Raw genomic sequence first — 19484 nt, forward strand, 5'->3', positions numbered from 1 at the left:
ATTGCAATAACACTTTTATTCAACAACTACCACTTTTATTATTCTTGGTTACTATGATAAAATAAAATTGTCTTAGTTTTATACTTTTTAGTGCACTGTTTAGTTCCTTTTTAACTTTCCATTTTTTAGATCTTCATGGTTGAGTCTGCTCCCTATGCTGAATAACAGTTTATTGTTGTGCTTTACTCCTCTTCTCTTTTTTATTAGAGGTCTTGGGCACGCTTTGTATAAGTTTACTATTATATAATTGTGATTTTTAAAATTATTAGTTGCATACGGCGATATTTCTGAATTTTGACGTGTTTACCACGCAACTACTTCAGTTTTCTTTGTACACTTTAACTAGCTGCAGATATGTTGTGTATCTTTTTTAGTCTTTTTATTTTACAGCTGGACTTTTTTCATAGGTTTCTTTTACACTGACCACGGTTCTAATGACCACCCAAGCCATCGGCTTTGGTTTTTGTTCCCAAGGGACGCCACACTAGCGTTTATGGACTCGCACTATTTTTTACTGTTCTTCGAAACACTTGTTTATCTTTCACACAAACCTTTTGACTTTTGGATTTTCACCGTAATTATGTATTGTTATATTTTCCTTTTCATTAAACTAGTTGTTTTAATGTTATTTACAAATTTTCTACCTAAACAAATGACAGCGCCGCCTGGTGACAGCGAGAGTATTTTGCTTTTGCTTTTTTTTTTTTTTACAACCCTTAGTTTGATTTTTTTTTAAAGTTTATGTGATTTTAAACAAGCACACATTTGAATTCATGTACAATTATAATTTTACATATTTTTGCTGACATTACAAGTACTAACAATCGGATGACATTTAAAAGTTTAGCTACAAATACCTGTATTTCCAAAATCCGTCGTGGTTGTCTGCTCATCATGAGAGGCACCCACAACCCTCCCTCCAGGTACTGTTTAGAAGTAAATACAAACTTAGGAAGGCAATTTGGAAAAGGTTTTAAGAAAGGTTTATGTTAATTAGAATTTTCTAGAGTTATTAGTACTTCCAAAAATAATTGTTGTGCTTATATTTAATTATTGTATATAAAACAAAGCAAGAAAGCGTCACTTTGGAAAGGCTGGCTGACTGGGCAGATCAACCAACGCTATCTTAGCGTCATGCGACGTTTTTTTTTTATTTTTATTTTTTTTTTTACTTTTGGACAGGGTTTCTGCAACGAAGTGGACACTGAAACTTGACACCTCGTTGAGACTGTGGCCAACTGTTAGAAATATAGCTAACAGGGGTGTGTTTTGTTCCCATACTAAAAGAGATGAGATTTTTTTTTAAATTTCTTGACCAAATGAATTTTAAATGGTTATAAACACTGCATAGCAGTGAGTTCAACAAACTCTAAGTTTGGCGTCTTTTTCTGCAATTTTGGGATTTCTGTAATTTTGTGTATATTTTTGTAGCTACATTCAGCCATAACCAGAAAAGCAATACCCTTTTTTTATTATTATTTTCAAAAGAAAAGATAAATGCATCTTAATAACTATAAAGACTTCTACTAGAAAATGTAAAAGAATACAAAACTAAATTAATAAAATAAAATAAATCAAATATAAGCTAGCATCTATATAATTAAGGACTTAAGTACTTTTGTATATAAAGTAAATTTTAACATCTTCCTAATTGGTCCCTTACACCGTTCAGCAGCGAGGCTATATGAGACGTGGACCTACTGATTAACGTGGAATCCGAACCACATGAGCTCCCACCGGTGATCCCGAAAACTATAGATTAGATACTAATATTGGTCATTTTCGATTACAGCCCCAACTCCCCCTCCACCGTGCTGCGGCACACGGCACCAGAATTGCCACTGTTAATATCAGCTACTCCTAAAACTATGGATTCGACACTAATATTAGTTATTTTCGATCATTTTTAATGTTTATCCCCTCCCCCACGTTGCACCCTCCAACTCTCCGACTATTGGGCTGAACTTGGTTTGAAACAGCATCAGAAGTGTCACTGTTTCTCTCATTGACCCCAAAAATTATGGATTCAACACTAATATTGGTCATTTTTTATCATTTTAAAATTTCTTTCCCCCTCCCCTCCTCTACGTTGCATCATCAAAGTGAATAGCCTAAAGTAATCCCTGCCCCTAAGCTCATGTATGTTGAAAATTTGATTGAGATCGGTCAGGTGGTTCAGGAGTGATGAAGTCACAAAGGCAGTCATTTTAATTTAATTTTTTTTACACACATCTCCCCTTCCCCTCCCCCAGGTTGGCTCGTCAAAGTGAAACGATAAAAATCACCCAAGTCTCGACCCTCATATATGTTGAAAATTTGATCGAGATTGGTTGAGTGGTTCAAAATTTATTAGGTTTTATTAGTTTTATTAGTAGTTATTATACGTCCCTCTCCCCTAGGATCTACCATTAAAGTGAAATTACTAAAATGTTTCCAGATCCGAACCTCATGTATCTTGAAAATTTGATTGAGATTGGTCGGATAGTTCAAGAGTTATTAAGTTACAAAGATAGTCACTTTCAGTCTTATGTAATGTCTCAGTAAATTGATTTATATATATATATATATATATATATCCCCCTCCTTCTCCTCCCCTACTTTGCTCCGTCAAATTTAAATCATAAAAACGATCCCAGGCCTGAACCTCATCTATGTTGAAAATTTGATCAAGATCGGTCGAGTGGTTCAGGAGTTATTAAGTTTTATTTATTTTTATATACCTTCTCTCCCTCCCCCAACTCTCAGTTCTACCATCAAAGTGAATAGTCTAAAACCATCCCAGCCTCGAAACTCAACCATGTTACAAATTTGATCGAAATCGGTCGGGCGGTTCGGGAGATTTAGTCACAAACATAGTGATTTTTAATTTTAGATTCCAATCAGTAGTTATAGATGCACTTCAAGTTGAGTATTGAATTCCTGTACTCTGGAAGTTACCGTAGTTTCACATTATGAAACTAAACTAACTCATTCTTCTTCTTCTTCTTCTTATTATTATTATTATTATTCAAAGACTAATTTATAAATTACGAACAACTATTGTTGACCAGATAGCATATAATCAATTGTTTGATGTGCGTTCTACACACGGGCACCAATCCTGAAAGGGGACACACTAACTGTTACATTTTCCATAAGTAGAAGCTTTGCTTTGTATATACTTAAACACAAACAAACTATTTGCTGAGCAAAACAATATATTCACATAAAAAACTACATACGTGTTACAGTTTCGCCAACTAACATTTTGGCTTCATCAGACACTATCAGATAGTGTCTGATGAAGCCAAAATGTTAGTTGGCGAAACTGTAACACGTATGTAGATTTTTATGTGAATATATTGTTTTGCTCAGCAAATAGTTTGTTTCTGAAAGGGGAGTCGAGATGGTCCGGACCTCTCCCGCAATTCTCACTGATTTCTTGCAGATGATATCTTACAATGAAATACACGTACAGTCACGAAAGAAAGTATTCTTCAGTTGATAAAATTTCTTTTCCTAATAACTCAACAACAAATTATCCTATCAGAGTATCGATTTTGACAAATTATCAAGTTATAACTATTCTAAGGATAGCAACAAAAAGATCCAAATTAATTCATTTGTTCCCAAGGTATTGCTAATGAAAATTTGTCAACTCTCAAATACTTTATTTCCCGTGTGTGTACCTAAACAGGTGATCCAAAGTTATATAGTAGAAATAGGCGCCACTGGTTCAGTACATCAGTTCTCAGAATCATTATTTCTGGAGTTCTAGACCGGAATTTTCTACCTCCTTATATAACTCCGAAACTGCCCGAAGATGCTGGAACAATGCAGAAAAATAAATTCCTATTGGAATTGAAGCTGGAACAACGCGAATCAAAGGTACAAGCGCGATATACACCTGTACGCATCCACAATAACCCCGGTCTTCATTTTTCCTGCAACAATTCATTCAGTTTTGAATACCTACTCTTGTCTGTGTTTGGATACATTTGAGTAACTTTCTCTGATAGATTGTTTATTACTCTAGAATTTTATTTTATTTTATTTTATTTTATTTATTTATTTTTTTTTTTTTGTTTAGTTAAACTGAAGAATTTAATTTTAGTAGCAATCAAAAGCAGATTGTTCTAGAGACGATGTTCCGATGTGTCGACAACAGTTATTTACAAAATCGGCAGAGACTGAGAGGATCTGCCACATTGTCTCCTAATTGCGATATAGTTATAAGTTGAATGGTTATCGTATCACTGTGTTACAGACTGTAAAGTCAGAGCTAAGGGAAATAGGCTTTTACTCCAAATGAAGATCTTTAACTTCGTCATTAGTATTAAAATAACCTGTTTAATCTTGCAGCTCATTGTGAACAAGCAAGATACTACAGTTCTCATGCATTAATTTACATGAAGCCATGGACAAGATTAGTAGATTATCTGTTGTCTTACAAGACTTTCGAAATGATGAGATATCTATGGCGATATCTGAAACTGGTTCTCCAGATTTTCTTATCAATATTTCGAAGAGTACTTTCTTGGTTTACGTCTTTCGTGTTAAGTGACTTCTTTTACTTTCTCTCCTATATACCATATGATTACACTGTAATATTACCATAATCACATTGGAAATGTTTTATTACTTCCTCATTTCGCTTTTAATGGTCCTGATAGCCATGTGGTCTAGAAGGCTAGACAACCGACATATTTGGGATCGCGGGTTCCAATCCCACCTCGGACGTTTTTGTTGTACTTTTCTCCTTATATTTCATTGTTATCTTTCTCTTTCATAGTGGTTCGGATGCCACAGGACGTAAAAATGGCGTACAAGTTGTCACTCAATTTCGTTTTTCAAATGTAGCAATATTTTCTGACACTGCTGAAAATTTGCTATGTCATACTATCGGTGTTATGTATTTGAACTAAATTAATGATATGAGACTCAGATTCCTTTATTACCATATGTTGCCACATATCAGACTTCTCCAGTGTACATTTTCAGCACACGTAGCTCCAACAGTATGCAACAATGTACCACTACACTTCACTGTTGTTTAGTGATAATAGTGCATTTTAAATCTGTATACGCTTGTATATGGTGCTATTTCAAACAATATATTTTATGCTGAGTTGGCAACACTGCTTCACCTATGGCAACACTGTTTGTTGTTTTCGATATAGAGCATTTTGTTCTCATTATATTGTGGAACTTTTGTTTTGATCGCTTTAACGGTTGATGATATTTACTTTCAACGTACGTAATTCCATGATATATAGGGTGGCACAAAAGCAGGTATACACCCCTGCATTGATTAAGTGTAAAATTCTAGTTTATGAGTTTATTGGCTTTGGCTGTTGTAAGTAAAAACACATTAAGAACGAATAATAAAGAAACTAAATCTACCGGATGGATAACAGTAAAAAATGATATAAAACGCAGTACGGTATTGTATACCTACTTTTGGGCCACACGGTAATTTTTTGTATATTCAAATTTTGAATCTCCGTAGCTCCTATCCTTCTGGTCCATAGCACCTTAAATTTTGCTCATTTTCATTTCTCATGATGCTCTATCAGATGTGCTATGTGGCAATTAGATTTGAGCGACAACTTGTGGGATCCTCCTGTGTCAGCACTCTCAGGGGTCCCTCAGGGCTCAAACCTTGGCCCACTTTAATTTTAATTATTGATATTCCCAATTGCCTCCAAAATGCATTCAGTCTACTATATGCAGATGACCTAAAATTCGGAAGATGTATTAGTAATGTCAATGACTCAGTATCTCTACAAAAGATATAAATGCTGTTTCCAAATGGTGTTAACACAATGATATGAACCTTAATATAAATAAATGTTTTATGTCATACTCGCGTAAGAATACACCTCTAAAATATAATATTGCATTGGTACGTCAATACTACAAGGATCGAAGAGTTTTAAGACCTCGGGGACACCTCTGATACAAAACTAACATTTTCCAACCACGTTTAAAACATTGTGAACGAAACTTATAGAAATCTGGGGTATACAATAAGAAGTGGAAGGGATTTGAAGAAACAAGACACTAAAAACGATATATAATGCAATTGTTAAATCAAAACTGGAATACGCTGCCAAAATCTGGAACCGCAAAATTCGCAAAATATATATATCCGCAAAATAGCAACAATATAATAAAAATTCGCAAGGTACTTAGTTTTCAACAAAACAAGCATATATCCTGAATTTGAATCATATCAATGTTTAATTAAATAAGTGAATATTATATCCCTCGACAGCAGAAGAAAAGATCGGTTACTCTGCCTTCTATATAAAATTTTAAACAACATAATCCAAGTGTTGCCATTTTCTGAACTTCTGCTTTCAAGTTCCCAACGATAGACGATGTCCAAAAGTTGGCTTATTTTACTGTGGAACATTAAAAACTAAATACAATAAAGAGCTCACCTATTTGGAGCATGTGTGATCTCTACAACAAACTTTGTGTGGTTGATACAAATATTGATATATTCAGAATGCCCTTCAATAAATTTAAGAAGTACGCGCGTTTGCCGTGGGAGACCCGGGTTCGATTCCTGGCGGGAGCTCATGTGGTTCGGATTTCACGTTAAGGTCCACTTCTCATATAGCCTCACTGTTGAACGGGACGTTAAACTCAACTCAACTAATTTTAAGAAGTAGTAAATTCTTAAAGTGACAGAATCGATGATTAACCTGTCATTAAAATTATCACTTGTCTGTTTATTCCACTGTTATATGTTTATCTGTTTTTCCGAATACTGTAAATGGGTATTTTTACCTGTAGTATTAATCTCCCTCTACATAAATATATAAATAAAACGTGGATGTCAGATGCTATGGTTGCTACATGATATTTTCACTGTGGTTCGTCACGAAATATCTTAGAAAACACGATTCAGGCTTATATCCAATAGAAGCACCCCCATTGGAAGCCGAACCCTGGACCATGCAAATGGAAAGCACGCCACGAACGAATGCATTATATAATTATTACAATTTTGAGAAATTTTGACTGAAAGCAGAGAATTCGTGTTACTATTAAGCTCAAACTCTTTTTGTTTTCGAAAAATATGTAAGAATATAATTATGCCTATTGTGCTCTATGGCTATGAAAAATTGTCTTCACCTTGAGGAAAGAAGACACTTTCTTTGAGAATAAAATCCTGAGGCGAATATTCGGACCTCAGAGAGACGGGAATGGGAATCTGGTAATGGCGAGAACTCCATAGCGAGGAACTGCATAATTCATACAATTAACATTAACATCATTAGGGTCATTAGGCATAGAAGGCACAGCTGGGCAGGTCATGTAGCCAAAATGGAAGACAATAGAGACGTTTCCAAAAATACCGGAAACCGAATCGCAAAAAGGCCATTAGAAAGATCTACGTGGAGGACAATGTTCAGATGGATCTCGCAGAAACAGTATTACAAAGTAGAAATTGGATCCAGCTGGCCAAGAACAGACATCAATGGACAGTCTTTGTGAACGTGGCATTGAACCTCCGTGTTCCATAGGCCATGAAGTTAGGTAGTTTGTTTTTGTCCATATCCGAAAGTGTCCGTTAAAGAAAGGGTTCTAACCCTAATAATACACATTTTTCCCAGGAAAGAAAAATCTGTCCGTATTATGAAAGTGTCCGTTAAGGGACGTTTGAATGTATTTGGTCTGACTATTAACAAAGCAAAATTATTTAGACAGTGATATGCGCACCTTAAGTAATTTATATCAATGCCATTGACTCTATACAGGGTGTTTCAAAACAACATTGACAACGTTTGGAAAGTGATTCCTGACACCACGATAAGACGAAAAGTATAGACCAACCTGGGTGCACAAATTCTTCCTTTCGGAGTTACAGGCTGTCGAAAACATGAAAAAATTAAATTTACAGGTCTATAGCTACAAAACTATGGGACCTACCGTAGTCGGGTCAAGACTTCACTTGACTTCACTTAGAAACTAATATGTGCGCTACCCAAAAATACATATTTCAGAACCCTAAGGCACCCACGCAACAATTTTTATAGGAGATTTTGAGTACTTCAGATTTTTTACGCGTAGCCAAACTGCCTCTATAAAAATAAATTGTTGCGGAAGTACCGCAGGATTTTAAAACATGAATATCTGAATAGGGCACATAATAGTTCCTAAATACAGTATTGATCCGACTACGGTAGGCCCCATAATATTGGAGTTATGTATCTTTGAAGTTCATTCTTTCATGTTTTCAGTAGCCTGTAACTCAGAAAGGAAGCATTTGTGCACCCCGGTTGGTCTATACCTTTCGTCTTATCTTGGTGTCAGGAATCACCTCCCAAACGTTGTCAGTGTTGTTTTGAAACACCCTGTATAAGCCATTTTGGTGCTATGCACTGAAAATATTATTTATTCCAAAACATTTATTTCCAGTATTTTTGAAAAACGCGACATTAAAATATGAATTTGTTAACAGTTTTCAAGAATACTCTACATTCTTGATAGTTGTCAAAACTGTTTGGCTTAGTGGCAGAGCACACCACCTCTGATGCGAGAGGTCTTTGGTTCGATTCCAAGCCATGTTAGTTTGTGGTGGACAATCATGTTCATGTTTTTCGGGAGTTCTCCTGTTTCTTTGCACATTCTCATTCCACGAATTATTTCTTAACAATTATTTTATTTTCATAATACACTCATAGGGTGTAACTATGTACATAAAACTAAGGGTTTAATTTCATTCCATTTTTTGAAAATTAAAAGGACTTTCTCAACAAGTTTTTCTGCTAATAAAACATAGGACAGTTTACGGTCTGAGACACCAAAATAAAGGCAGAAACGCTCGTACAAAATGTTCAAAATAATTAGTAAATAATTCAGAACGTTGTGTTCACCTTGTACCTAGGTACTATATTACCAGGTACTTGCGTTCAATTTGTGTTATTCATATCTGATTAAATCTGTGCTGTGACAATATGTGTATTAGATTGTGCTTCGTGCATCACGTAAATGAAGATATATATAATGTAATAAATACAAAACTTTTACGTAGACCCTACTCTCACAAGGGAAGGTTACGAACTGGATCTGCTGAGATCCGAACGAGACAATTGTGTTTGCATCTGATATGGTATAACTAGACGAATCCCAAAGTTTACGTGCCACCGGTCGGGATATCGTGAGTTAGAACATATTTTGAAACGGAAAAGCTACAAAAAATTAGCTTGCAGGAACGGGGTCATTCGTTCGGAAACGGTTGGGTAGATGGAAAATTCGGCGAACACGTATCCCACTATTTTTAAGACACACTTTTTGGGGTAAAAACGTTTGCCCCAGGGTCCCCCGCAGAATTCCAGACGGGATCCAACTTAAAATTTTCAAATGGCAAGGGGGTTAAGTAGCACATCGCTAGAAAGCTGTTGTGAAATGAAAGAAGATGAAGCAAGTCTCGACTCTCTACAACAATCCTGTGCAAAATGGCGGCGGGTCAAAATGTAAACACAAACTTAATTGAAAAGTCCATGGTCACCCCTATAAATCGGAAAGTGTGAGACAAATGTGAAAACAGGAAAGCATGTGTAGCATTATTTTCAAGGTACAACGATTTGAAGTGAAAACGTCTTATCCCAAGGCCCCGCACATCCCAAGTGGGTCCAACTCAAAGGTTTCAAATGGCAAGAAAGGTTAAGTAGCACATCGTTTGAAAGCTGTTGTTAAATGAAAAAAGATGGAGCAAGTCTCGACTCTCTACGAGTGTTCATCACTCTTGAACCAGCCAATCGATCTTAATGAAATTTTCAACACATATGAGGTTCGGACTTGGGATGTTTTCTATCACATCACTTTGACGGTAGAACTTAGGGGAGGAGGAGGGCAGGGGAAGTGTACAAAAATAAATAAAACTTAATAACTCTTGAACCACCCAACCGATCTCGATCACATTTTCAACATAAATGAGGTTCGAACCTGAGATGGTTTCTGTCATATCACTTTGACGGTAGAGCTTAGGGGACGTGGAGAGGAGAGATATTTAAAAATGATCGAAAATGGCCGATATTAGAATGGAGTCTATAGTTTTGGGGGTCGCTGAAAAGATAAACAGTGACACTTCCGATGCTGTTTAAATCCAAATTCAGCCCCGTAGCTTGGCGGTGGGAGGGTATATACCTAAAAATGATCGAAAATTAATATTAGTGTCGAATTCATAGTTTTTGCGGTCACTAAAGTGAACAATGATACTTCCAATCCCGTTTAAATGCAAATTCAGCACCGCAACTTGGGAAGGGGCAAGAAGGAGATATATATAAAAATGATCGAAAATGGCCATTATTATCAATGTCAAATTCATGGTTTTCGAGGTCATTGAGATGAATAGTGACACTTCCGATGCCGTGCCTTGCAACATGGGGGAGAAGGAGATATATAAATTTATTGAAAATGACCGATATTAGTGCCGAATCCAGTTTTCGGTGTCTCTATGATGAACAGTGACGTTTCTGATGCCGTTTAAACCCAAATTCAGCCTCGCAACTTGGGGAAGAGGAGGAGAGAAATATAAAAATAATCGGAAATGACAGATATCAGAAAGCGCTTAGTAAGAATAAAAAGTGACTGATTAACGAAAGATATATATATATATATATATATATATATATATATATATATATATATATATATATATATATATATATATATATATATAAATTTAACCCAATGAAGTGGGTAATTGATGCTAGTAATCCATATTCACAAGTGAGATTCATTTTGTACAGTTATTTTAAAGCATAAGATTTCTTAAAAGGAAGACTTGCAAGACTCTTGCAAGCAAGACCAAGATCAAGATCAAGACTGAGTGTGCAAGACCAAGACGAATACTGGGTGTGCAAGACCAAGACCAAGACTGGGTGTGCACGACCAAAACCAAGATCAGCCCAATCTTGGTCTTGGTCTTGCATTTGCTCATCACTAATCACAGGTATACTAATACATGTTTTCATACTGCCGCTCGTAGCCTGATTATCTTAAATTCATGGTTAGTCACAAATCTTGGTTAACAAATCTGTACCTGTTACATAACACAGTTTTTAATTATAATTAAAATTATATAATTATAATTATCTTCGTTGTTGATAACTAATCAAAGTACTGTAAGGTTTACATTTTGCATGAGTGTTAAATTAAACGTTTACCGAAACTAGTGAATTCTATTTCGAAAATAAATAAATAAAATAATAAACAAGGAACAGCTTTCATTAGATTTTACAGGTGGACGTAGATGAATGGCAAGCACACGGGAAGTACCGGGGTCGAATTACATGGCCGGCTATCTAGATTGAGATTTCCACGTTTTCTCAACCCTACCAGGTAATTTATGGAATCACCATAAATCTAATAGGACTTGGCCTACCTTTATTAGACACTTCTTTTGTGAAATATTCTCATGATGCACGTCTCGGTTATAACACGAGTGATGGGCGACATGTTTTAAACCCGCGTTATAATCTTACCGTGGAACTTAAATATTACATGGTAGTTAAAAGAAATTTTCCCAGTTTTATTAACTTTATTGCTACTTCATTAACTTCGTTGCAGTTTTATTAATTACATTTCTATACTTAGATTCTTAAGTCTTCACCGAAGATCTCTCAATTTTTCTCGCTCGCAATTCAATCTAATGTACCGCATTTTGATAAAAACTTTTTGTGATCACATGTTACTTTGTCAATTATTTTCTTCAGTATTGGACTTATAATGTGTACTAGCACGAATCGAAAATGAGATTATGATATTGCCACTGGTTTTAATATTTCGTTTGAAACCAGAATCGACAAAGTCGAAACGTTTATTTCTTGACTTGACATATTATGAAGAATCGAATTTTCTGAACTCCAGTTTTCTTAAAATCGATTTTCTATGTGCTTTCAAGTAATTATAATTTTCCATTGGATCAATCATATCGTACAGTGGAGACTGAGCCAAACAGTGAAAAAGATACTACTACTCTTGTTTAAAACAAATTTTTGTTACCTTCTTGTTTACTCGAAATCCAGAAATATCTTTATACATCTTCGAATTACTCAAACCTGAATATAGTTTCCGACTCGTGACACCAGAAAGCATATTACTGTATTAGTATTGTACCAACCAATCTAAACATCCGAAAGTAACTAGAAATAATTATTGTCATTGATAGGTATATAAACTGATTGTCGTTTTATTTTCACTTATTATAACAGTATAGATCTAATCAGAAAAAACGAAGATAGCTGTGAATTGGCCACTTTCAATTTCGGTCTTCGGCAATTTTGCTTCAAATAAGCTCACCACTGTTTGTCTCAGTCTAACAGTGTTTGGACGGATGTAATTGAATGATTTCACGACCCAAATTAGCTTTGGGATGAGAACTTTTCTATTGGCACCGCGCTCTCTTCAAGCCGAATGCTCATCCCTCATCGCTTGGCTATGGTTACCATGCAGGGAAGTTAATCACGAGGGAACATGCTCCAAAAACTCTTCCCCCTTCCTCCAACTAAGAAAGAAAAAAAGATAGAGGGAGAGACACAAAGCCCAGGCTATCAATATCATAACGAAGCAATTACCATTCAAAAGGGAATAGCTAGCCGGAGAGCAAACATCAGAACACCGCTAGCTATAATATATACATAGCCATATTAACGCCTGAATGACAGGTCCAATAGCAAACAATCTGTGTTGAACCATGTGCGGTCTCAATCAACGTCATGTACACATACTTAAGCGCTGGTGGCATCATTCTGCTTCTGCCTTACAGTCCTGACATGTCTTCTGCTTACAGAATGCATTAATTGCCAGCCATCAGATCACAATCACTCGCATCTAGATTCCCGAAGATGATGTTCCGTATTGGTTGTGTTCTTTCAAAATACTCTTGTCATCAGATGAAATGGAACATCCAAGAGACGGACTGAACGGTGCCTATCTGTTATGGGCTCTGCAAATATTGACTCAATTATTATATGTCCGTGATTTGTTGTTGAATATAGCGACAGTCAACTTTCGTTAATGTATCCGTGGAATTCAATTTCCTTACTTGGGTTTTTTAACGATGATGATTGATGTAGTAAAGCTTAAGAAATTAATGTAACTCTGAAATACAAACGAATGTTCGTTAATCACGACAGCTTTTCTTAAAGTAAACACAAATTTCTAAGTTGCACAACAGTTGGATATCATTTCAGATAAAAACACATAAACTTCAGTAATTATTCACTTTGTTGGTGAATTAATGCTTACATCAATACAATCTGTACGTTGATCACTTCTGATTTCGCAAAATGGTGGTCATCTTACAGGGATATACATAGTCCTTTCTTTTCTGGTTTCACACGAATGTGCCAAACGAAGCTAAGAGTAAATCATATATCAGTGAAAAAAGAACTTTCGCTCATGCCAATGGTAAAAGGGATATTTATATCCGAAATTGCCAAATGAAGCTAAAGGGCAAATTATATATCGCTTATGACAATGGTAAATGGGACATTTATTTATATTTCAACTTCGAAGTCATTTTTCTCCTAACTCCATGGATAGATACGTTTTAAAATATTTTCATTAGATCCCGCGTTCTCAAGTTAGTATATAAAAAAGTGCAATTAGAAATTTATTGAAGCACGGATACTTTTTACCATTGGCACGAGCGATAGTTTGAATATCCCAATTTTTTTAGGTTATCTTTCTCGTGATCCATGGACTTTAAAAAAAATCCTTCTATTGGACTTAGTATCCTTCAATTCATATAAAAGGCGAATTAGAAACTTATTCAAGCGTTTGCAATTTTACTATTGGCATGAGCGATAATCTTCACAGATTTGGCTGTTTTGGCAAATAAATGTTGAACAATGAATTGTTCTCGCGCATTTTCAATAAACCCCGTTGAAATATTCAATACAAATTCAATGTAAATCTGTAAAGTTTCAAAAATTTAAAACTGACAAAATTCCTGATGCAAGACTTAACATAACTAAATTTCAACGACAATAAAGAGCAATATCAACAGTTGTCTTGTTCCTTTAGTGCATACAGATATTTTTCTTCTTGCAAATGACATCGTAGCATGTTGTTGACAAAACTGAATACCTAATGTGTAAATTCTGACGTTTAAATCTAGATAATTTTCAAAGTAGAACATTAACTGCGAACAATTCCAACAGGATAGAACACGATTTGCAGTTTATCATTTTCACCTCTTATGAGAACGATCAACAGGTAATGCACAACAATTCTTTTGCATGGGACCTGGGACGGGAAAATTGAGAGTTTTGAAGTTCACACTGTAGCAGTGTTCGTAGGTTTCCTTAAGAAAATTTCCCTCGACTAATACAAAATTTTCCCTAGTTTGTTGAATATCCAATTCCTGTGACAGAAGTTATGTGATAAGATTAATAATTTATCTATATTAAAGGAAGTATTGTCACATTTCTTTTATTCATTTGCATTTTGCTTCTTCTTTTACTTTTTCCTTCACTTTTCTTTTTACAAAAAAAAGAAAAGAAAAGAAAAAGAAACATACGTAATACTCAGGCAACAATGGATGTAAAATGTGCTACATTGAACAGGCACACACACACACACAAACTATTTTTATTGTATTGGTTCATTTCTGAAGAACAAAGAAACATTTAAGCATTTATATTGGTAAATCAGTCAGTGCGAAAATTTAACTTTCTATCGAAGAAATTCCCTTTTTCCTAATTTACCTACGAAATTTCCCTGGATTAGGGAAATTTTCCTCATACTACGAACACTGCTCTGTAGTAGGCAGTTCTTCGATCAGGACAACCTCTCCACCTCTAGTGGGGGAAAGGTGAATTAGTAAGAAAATATGACGCGTGTCGTCTACTTTTGAAGACAGGAGGTATAGTTCGTTTTCTGTGGCCAAATGGACAAAACCCGAGTTAACCCCTTCAGACCTGAATTTTTTTTAAGCTTGAAAAAAATTATTTGTTGTGGTTTTTAAACGCATTGGGGTCTTCTGATGCCATTTTGCTTGAAATTTTGTTTTTGTTACCCATAGTTCTCCAGATATTTTATGTGCACAAATGTGTACATCTGGACTCAACTGTTATATAAATTTTTAGCTTTTATATAGCATTGGTGACCCGTTGTACACATTTGTGTACATTAAATATTTAGAAGGCTATCGGTGATATTTTTTAAAAATAAATAACCGGTGAATCTTCCTCAGTTTCATCTTCAGATAAATCGAAATCAGGAATGTCACCTTTCTCCAACACATCTAAAATTTTCTCCGTGGAGAGAAATGGGCTGCTACCAGATGGTTTATCCATGATTCTAATTCGTGTACACACTACCTCAATGTACCATATAATTTATAAGAAAATTTTGGTCTCATGTTGATATAAGTCCGATCGAAGCTAAAACAAAGCAATTCTTACTAATATTATCACCCAAAAACACATACTCAATGAGCTTTCATTGTTAACGCATCTGTTCATTACGATCCTCTTGGGCACAATTGTGTACATTATATTTCAACAACAAATAAAGTTATAACGAATTGCTTGTCATATTTGTAATTTTACCACAAAAGATAACAGATAATAACAAACACACGCAAGCACTTCAAAAAGATAGATCACAAACGATAAACTTCTAATTATTGTAATAAAATCGACGAGGTAGTACCTGTTGATAAAACTGCAACACCATGGACTATTTACAATACTTTTATCACATACTACTCACTAGAGCGCAGCAGCTACTTGTATAACAGTGAAGCAAAGCTACACAAATGTAAACAATCGGCCTGTATGCCCACAACAATGCTTTAAGTAGAATTAATGCAATAGAAATTTAATGTACACAATTGTGACCGCCAGGTCTGAATGGGTTAAATTCACAGTGAAATAGTAAACAAACATCTCCAGGCAGTGCAAATTCTTTAACGAGGGCCATGAACTCTGAGGATATGCAACGTGTCGGGAGTCCTGTATCATCATCATGCGAACAGAATATCACGGCCATTAGAGAGGCAATTCGAAATGACCAGCGAATCTTCGAATATTGTCGAACACACTGAACATTTTATACGATACAGTGTATGATGTAGTAGTGGATAAAAGAAAAAGAAATTTCGTTGAGTGCGTGCTCGGTGGTTGCAGTGAACCTCACAGACGTCAATAAGGGGCAAAGATTGATGACAAGCCTGTATCACTTAACACGGTACGCTGAAGAAACACATGCTTTCCGCGAGTTATCGTTACAGGTGACCATCTTGAGTGTATGACCAGGGGCGAAAATACAGGGGGTTCACTGGGTCCGGACTCTCCCAAAACTTCCAAACTCAACATAAATTTGTACATTTTCTCAATAAAACTATACTTGTTTAACAGGATAATAATTGATGTACATGAAAATTTGATCTTACACTCCATCTGTACTCTTTCTCTTATAAAAACAATCTAGTTCTATCATTTTTATTCTGAAAAATGAAATGAAATCTTTGAGTTTTACGTCCCACGGTTATGCCGGTTAGGTTGAAGGAGACGGTGATTATGAGAAATGAATGAAATGGTGGTAGGAAACGGGAGAACCCCGAGAAAACCCACGTACACGGTGTTTGTCCACCACAAGATTCACTTGGCGAAGCTGGGATCGAACCCAAGACCCCAAGCATCAGAGGTGAGCGCTCTACCACTGGGCCACAGCGATCCTCCATTTTTATTCTGAAAATATAAGTGACAGTATTTTACAACTGCTTATTGTCTTTTCGGGTGCACAATAATACCCGTTCAATATTACACAGACGTAGTGGCTTGTAGTATTGGAGCTTCCTCTCAAAGCCTGGACCCCCCCCCCCCAACAAAAATGTCTAGGTGCGCATCTGTGTATGACTATACGTCTGAAACAAAGCGGGCATCCATAAAATGGAAGCAGTAACTCTCCATCAACGGAGATTAAAGATGACTGAATCAGCGAAGAAAAAAGTGTTGGTGACTGTGTTCTGTGACATAGAAAAGGTTCTACTGGTGGATATTTTAACAGGCTGGGCCACTATGAATTCTGCGTCATAAGAAATAACACTGATGTTGCATGTTTTCGCTTCATGACAAACACCCCAACATTAATGCTTGAAATATCAAATTCTTTCACGAAAGTTGGTGCTTTTGCTCGTGAAAAATACGAAAGGTGCTCGTTCACGAGCCATACAGTCCTGATCTGGCATCTTCAGACTATCATCATTTTGCCCGATCAAGAAATTCATGCCCAGTCATAATTTCAATTCCGATGACAAAGACGAATTAGCTGTGTGCAGGTGGCTATACTCCCAAAAGACGGACTTGGGATATTTATAGGATATTTCGAAGCTTATGCCATGGTGGGATAAATGTGTTAAAAGACTTGGCGGCTGCGTTGAAATGTAATATATTTAATATGATCCTTTATTTCATATATATTCTTGATGTGGTAATTTCTTCTACGTAAACTGTTGTGTGTAGTCAGCCCAGTCTCACGAATTTTAGGGAAAATTTTCTCACGCAGCAGGTACATGGGTGTAAGATATTCATTGTCTTACATTGGGTGTCTCACATTTAACCCAAATTTATACAAATTACATTTGCTTTAAAAATATTTTATTAAATTTGGTTTCATCTTAATAATACTCTATAGCAGTGGTTCCCAATCGGTGTGTCCCGATACACGACATGTCGCGTAGTCCCATAGGGTGTGTAGCGAAATTTTAGAATTTAAAAATCATGAAGCATTTAACAGTTAGTTAAAGTCAAATTTTGAGATAGATTGTGCCAGTTAATATCTCCAGCGGCAGCAACAGTGCTCAGTACTACACGGAGTCACTACTTCGTAGAAATTTACAAGCTATTATAATTTACATTGTTATTTTTTTTAAAAAATCAAACAAGTGCGTCACGCTGTCATGGGTTTTCCAGTAAAGTATATTGTCAGTCAAAAAAGAATGGAAACCACTGTTGTAGAGGTTATATTTCGCCAAAACTTTTCAAACTAACTTCAATAAATTATTTACAAACTTTCCAATCTATCACCTCCTAACCATATGTATAAGTAAATATTCTGAATAGTATTATAAAATTTACTTCACCAATTGAAGTTCCAATTCTCTTTAGTAGTGTTAATTCTCTCAGTTTAGCACTAAACATACTAACCTGTTTTATACGAATAGATATATTTTCCTTGATTAGACATTAAAAGTTCAAATTACAGGTGCAAAATGAAGCTTTGCACTTACCTGAAACATGTGGAGGTCGAGTTCAGCCACGCGGTTCAGCAAACGGATCGTTGCTATGGTGACAGCAATAGTGTGAGAGGGAAGAGCTGGAGGAGGTGAACTACTACCCCTTGCTGGTGCGCCCTGATGCAGCAGCATTCCATATAACATAGAAACAGCTCCCACAAGCTCTGTCACCTGCAAGGTGGCAACCAGTTGCGTCGGATCCTCACCTCGACGAATGAAACCACTGCGGAAGCTGAAATAACACACAATTCACAGTCATTAAGCATACGATTTATTTGCTTTTACTGTGACTTTATTCTCTTGATGTAATTACGTTCTAAAATGACCAAAAATCTGTCGAGATGGATTAAAGCGTCCACTGCTTCATGGTCGCCAAATTTGAATTTAGTGAAATGCAATGTTCTTTCCCACTGGAAAACTTATGTTCAGATCGAGAACCCTTGATTAAGAAATAAACATTAATCATATTTTAAGGAAAATAATTTAATTTCACTGTAGATACCCTACAAATAAATAAATAACTTCTTAAATTTTTCAGTTTCACTTAAAACCCTCCCCTACTCATCTTGGTATTCAGGTTAATTTGAATTCCAAGCTTGAATTTCAATAATAATAATAATAATAATAATAATAATAATAATAATAATAATAATAATAATAATAATAATAATAATAGTAATAATAATAATAATAATAATAATAATAATAATAATAATAATAATAATAAAAATAAAATAATAATAAATATACACAATAGAGTATAGATAATATAGAAATGATGATGGAAATACCAGATAAATATTGTGCATGTTGTTTACATTTGATCTGAATTATACGCCTCATTTATATAGACAAATTCACATGGGATCCGATATACTATCATCTAGGACGTATAATAATATTTGATCTTTTGCAGAACGTATCATTTTTCTTTGCTACTGTTAATTTAATGAGGTCCCGTGTACCTAATGATTAGCTCATGATTCTGACATCGATTCTTGATAGAGACAACGAGTTTTCGATGTCGACATTCTGTCGTGAGGCAAACGGGAAGCTATTTAAAATAAGGAGTATCAAACTATGGTCTGGAACGCCGGCAGTGGGAGCGAATACGCTTACCACGTATCATTTAGTTAATTACTGTATATTTCATTCAGCCTGCCACAGCCAATTCTAGCTGTACACCAAGAAGTTTAATTGAGATGATTTTAATTGTTCTTTAATACAGGAAATGTGT

The 19484-nt window shown here is 35.5% G+C and overlaps 1 protein-coding gene across 2 annotated transcripts in view; it reads right to left on the reverse strand.

Moving 5' to 3' along the window:
- The window catches only part of ssp3 (SCAPER domain-containing protein short spindle 3), a 522155-nt gene that overhangs the window by 35177 nt on the left and 467494 nt on the right, over positions 1–19484 (reverse strand). For both annotated transcript variants that reach the window (XM_081747551.1, XM_081747559.1), the window contains one exon: positions 18242–18479. In XM_081747551.1, coding sequence (XP_081603677.1) covers positions 18242–18479 — 238 coding nt within the window. The remainder of the gene's footprint in view (positions 1–18241; positions 18480–19484) is intronic.

This window comes from Thermobia domestica, chromosome 2 (assembly GCF_964235325.1).
Source record: "Thermobia domestica chromosome 2, izTheDome1.hap1.1, whole genome shotgun sequence".
Lineage (NCBI taxonomy): Eukaryota > Metazoa > Arthropoda > Insecta > Zygentoma > Lepismatidae > Thermobia > Thermobia domestica.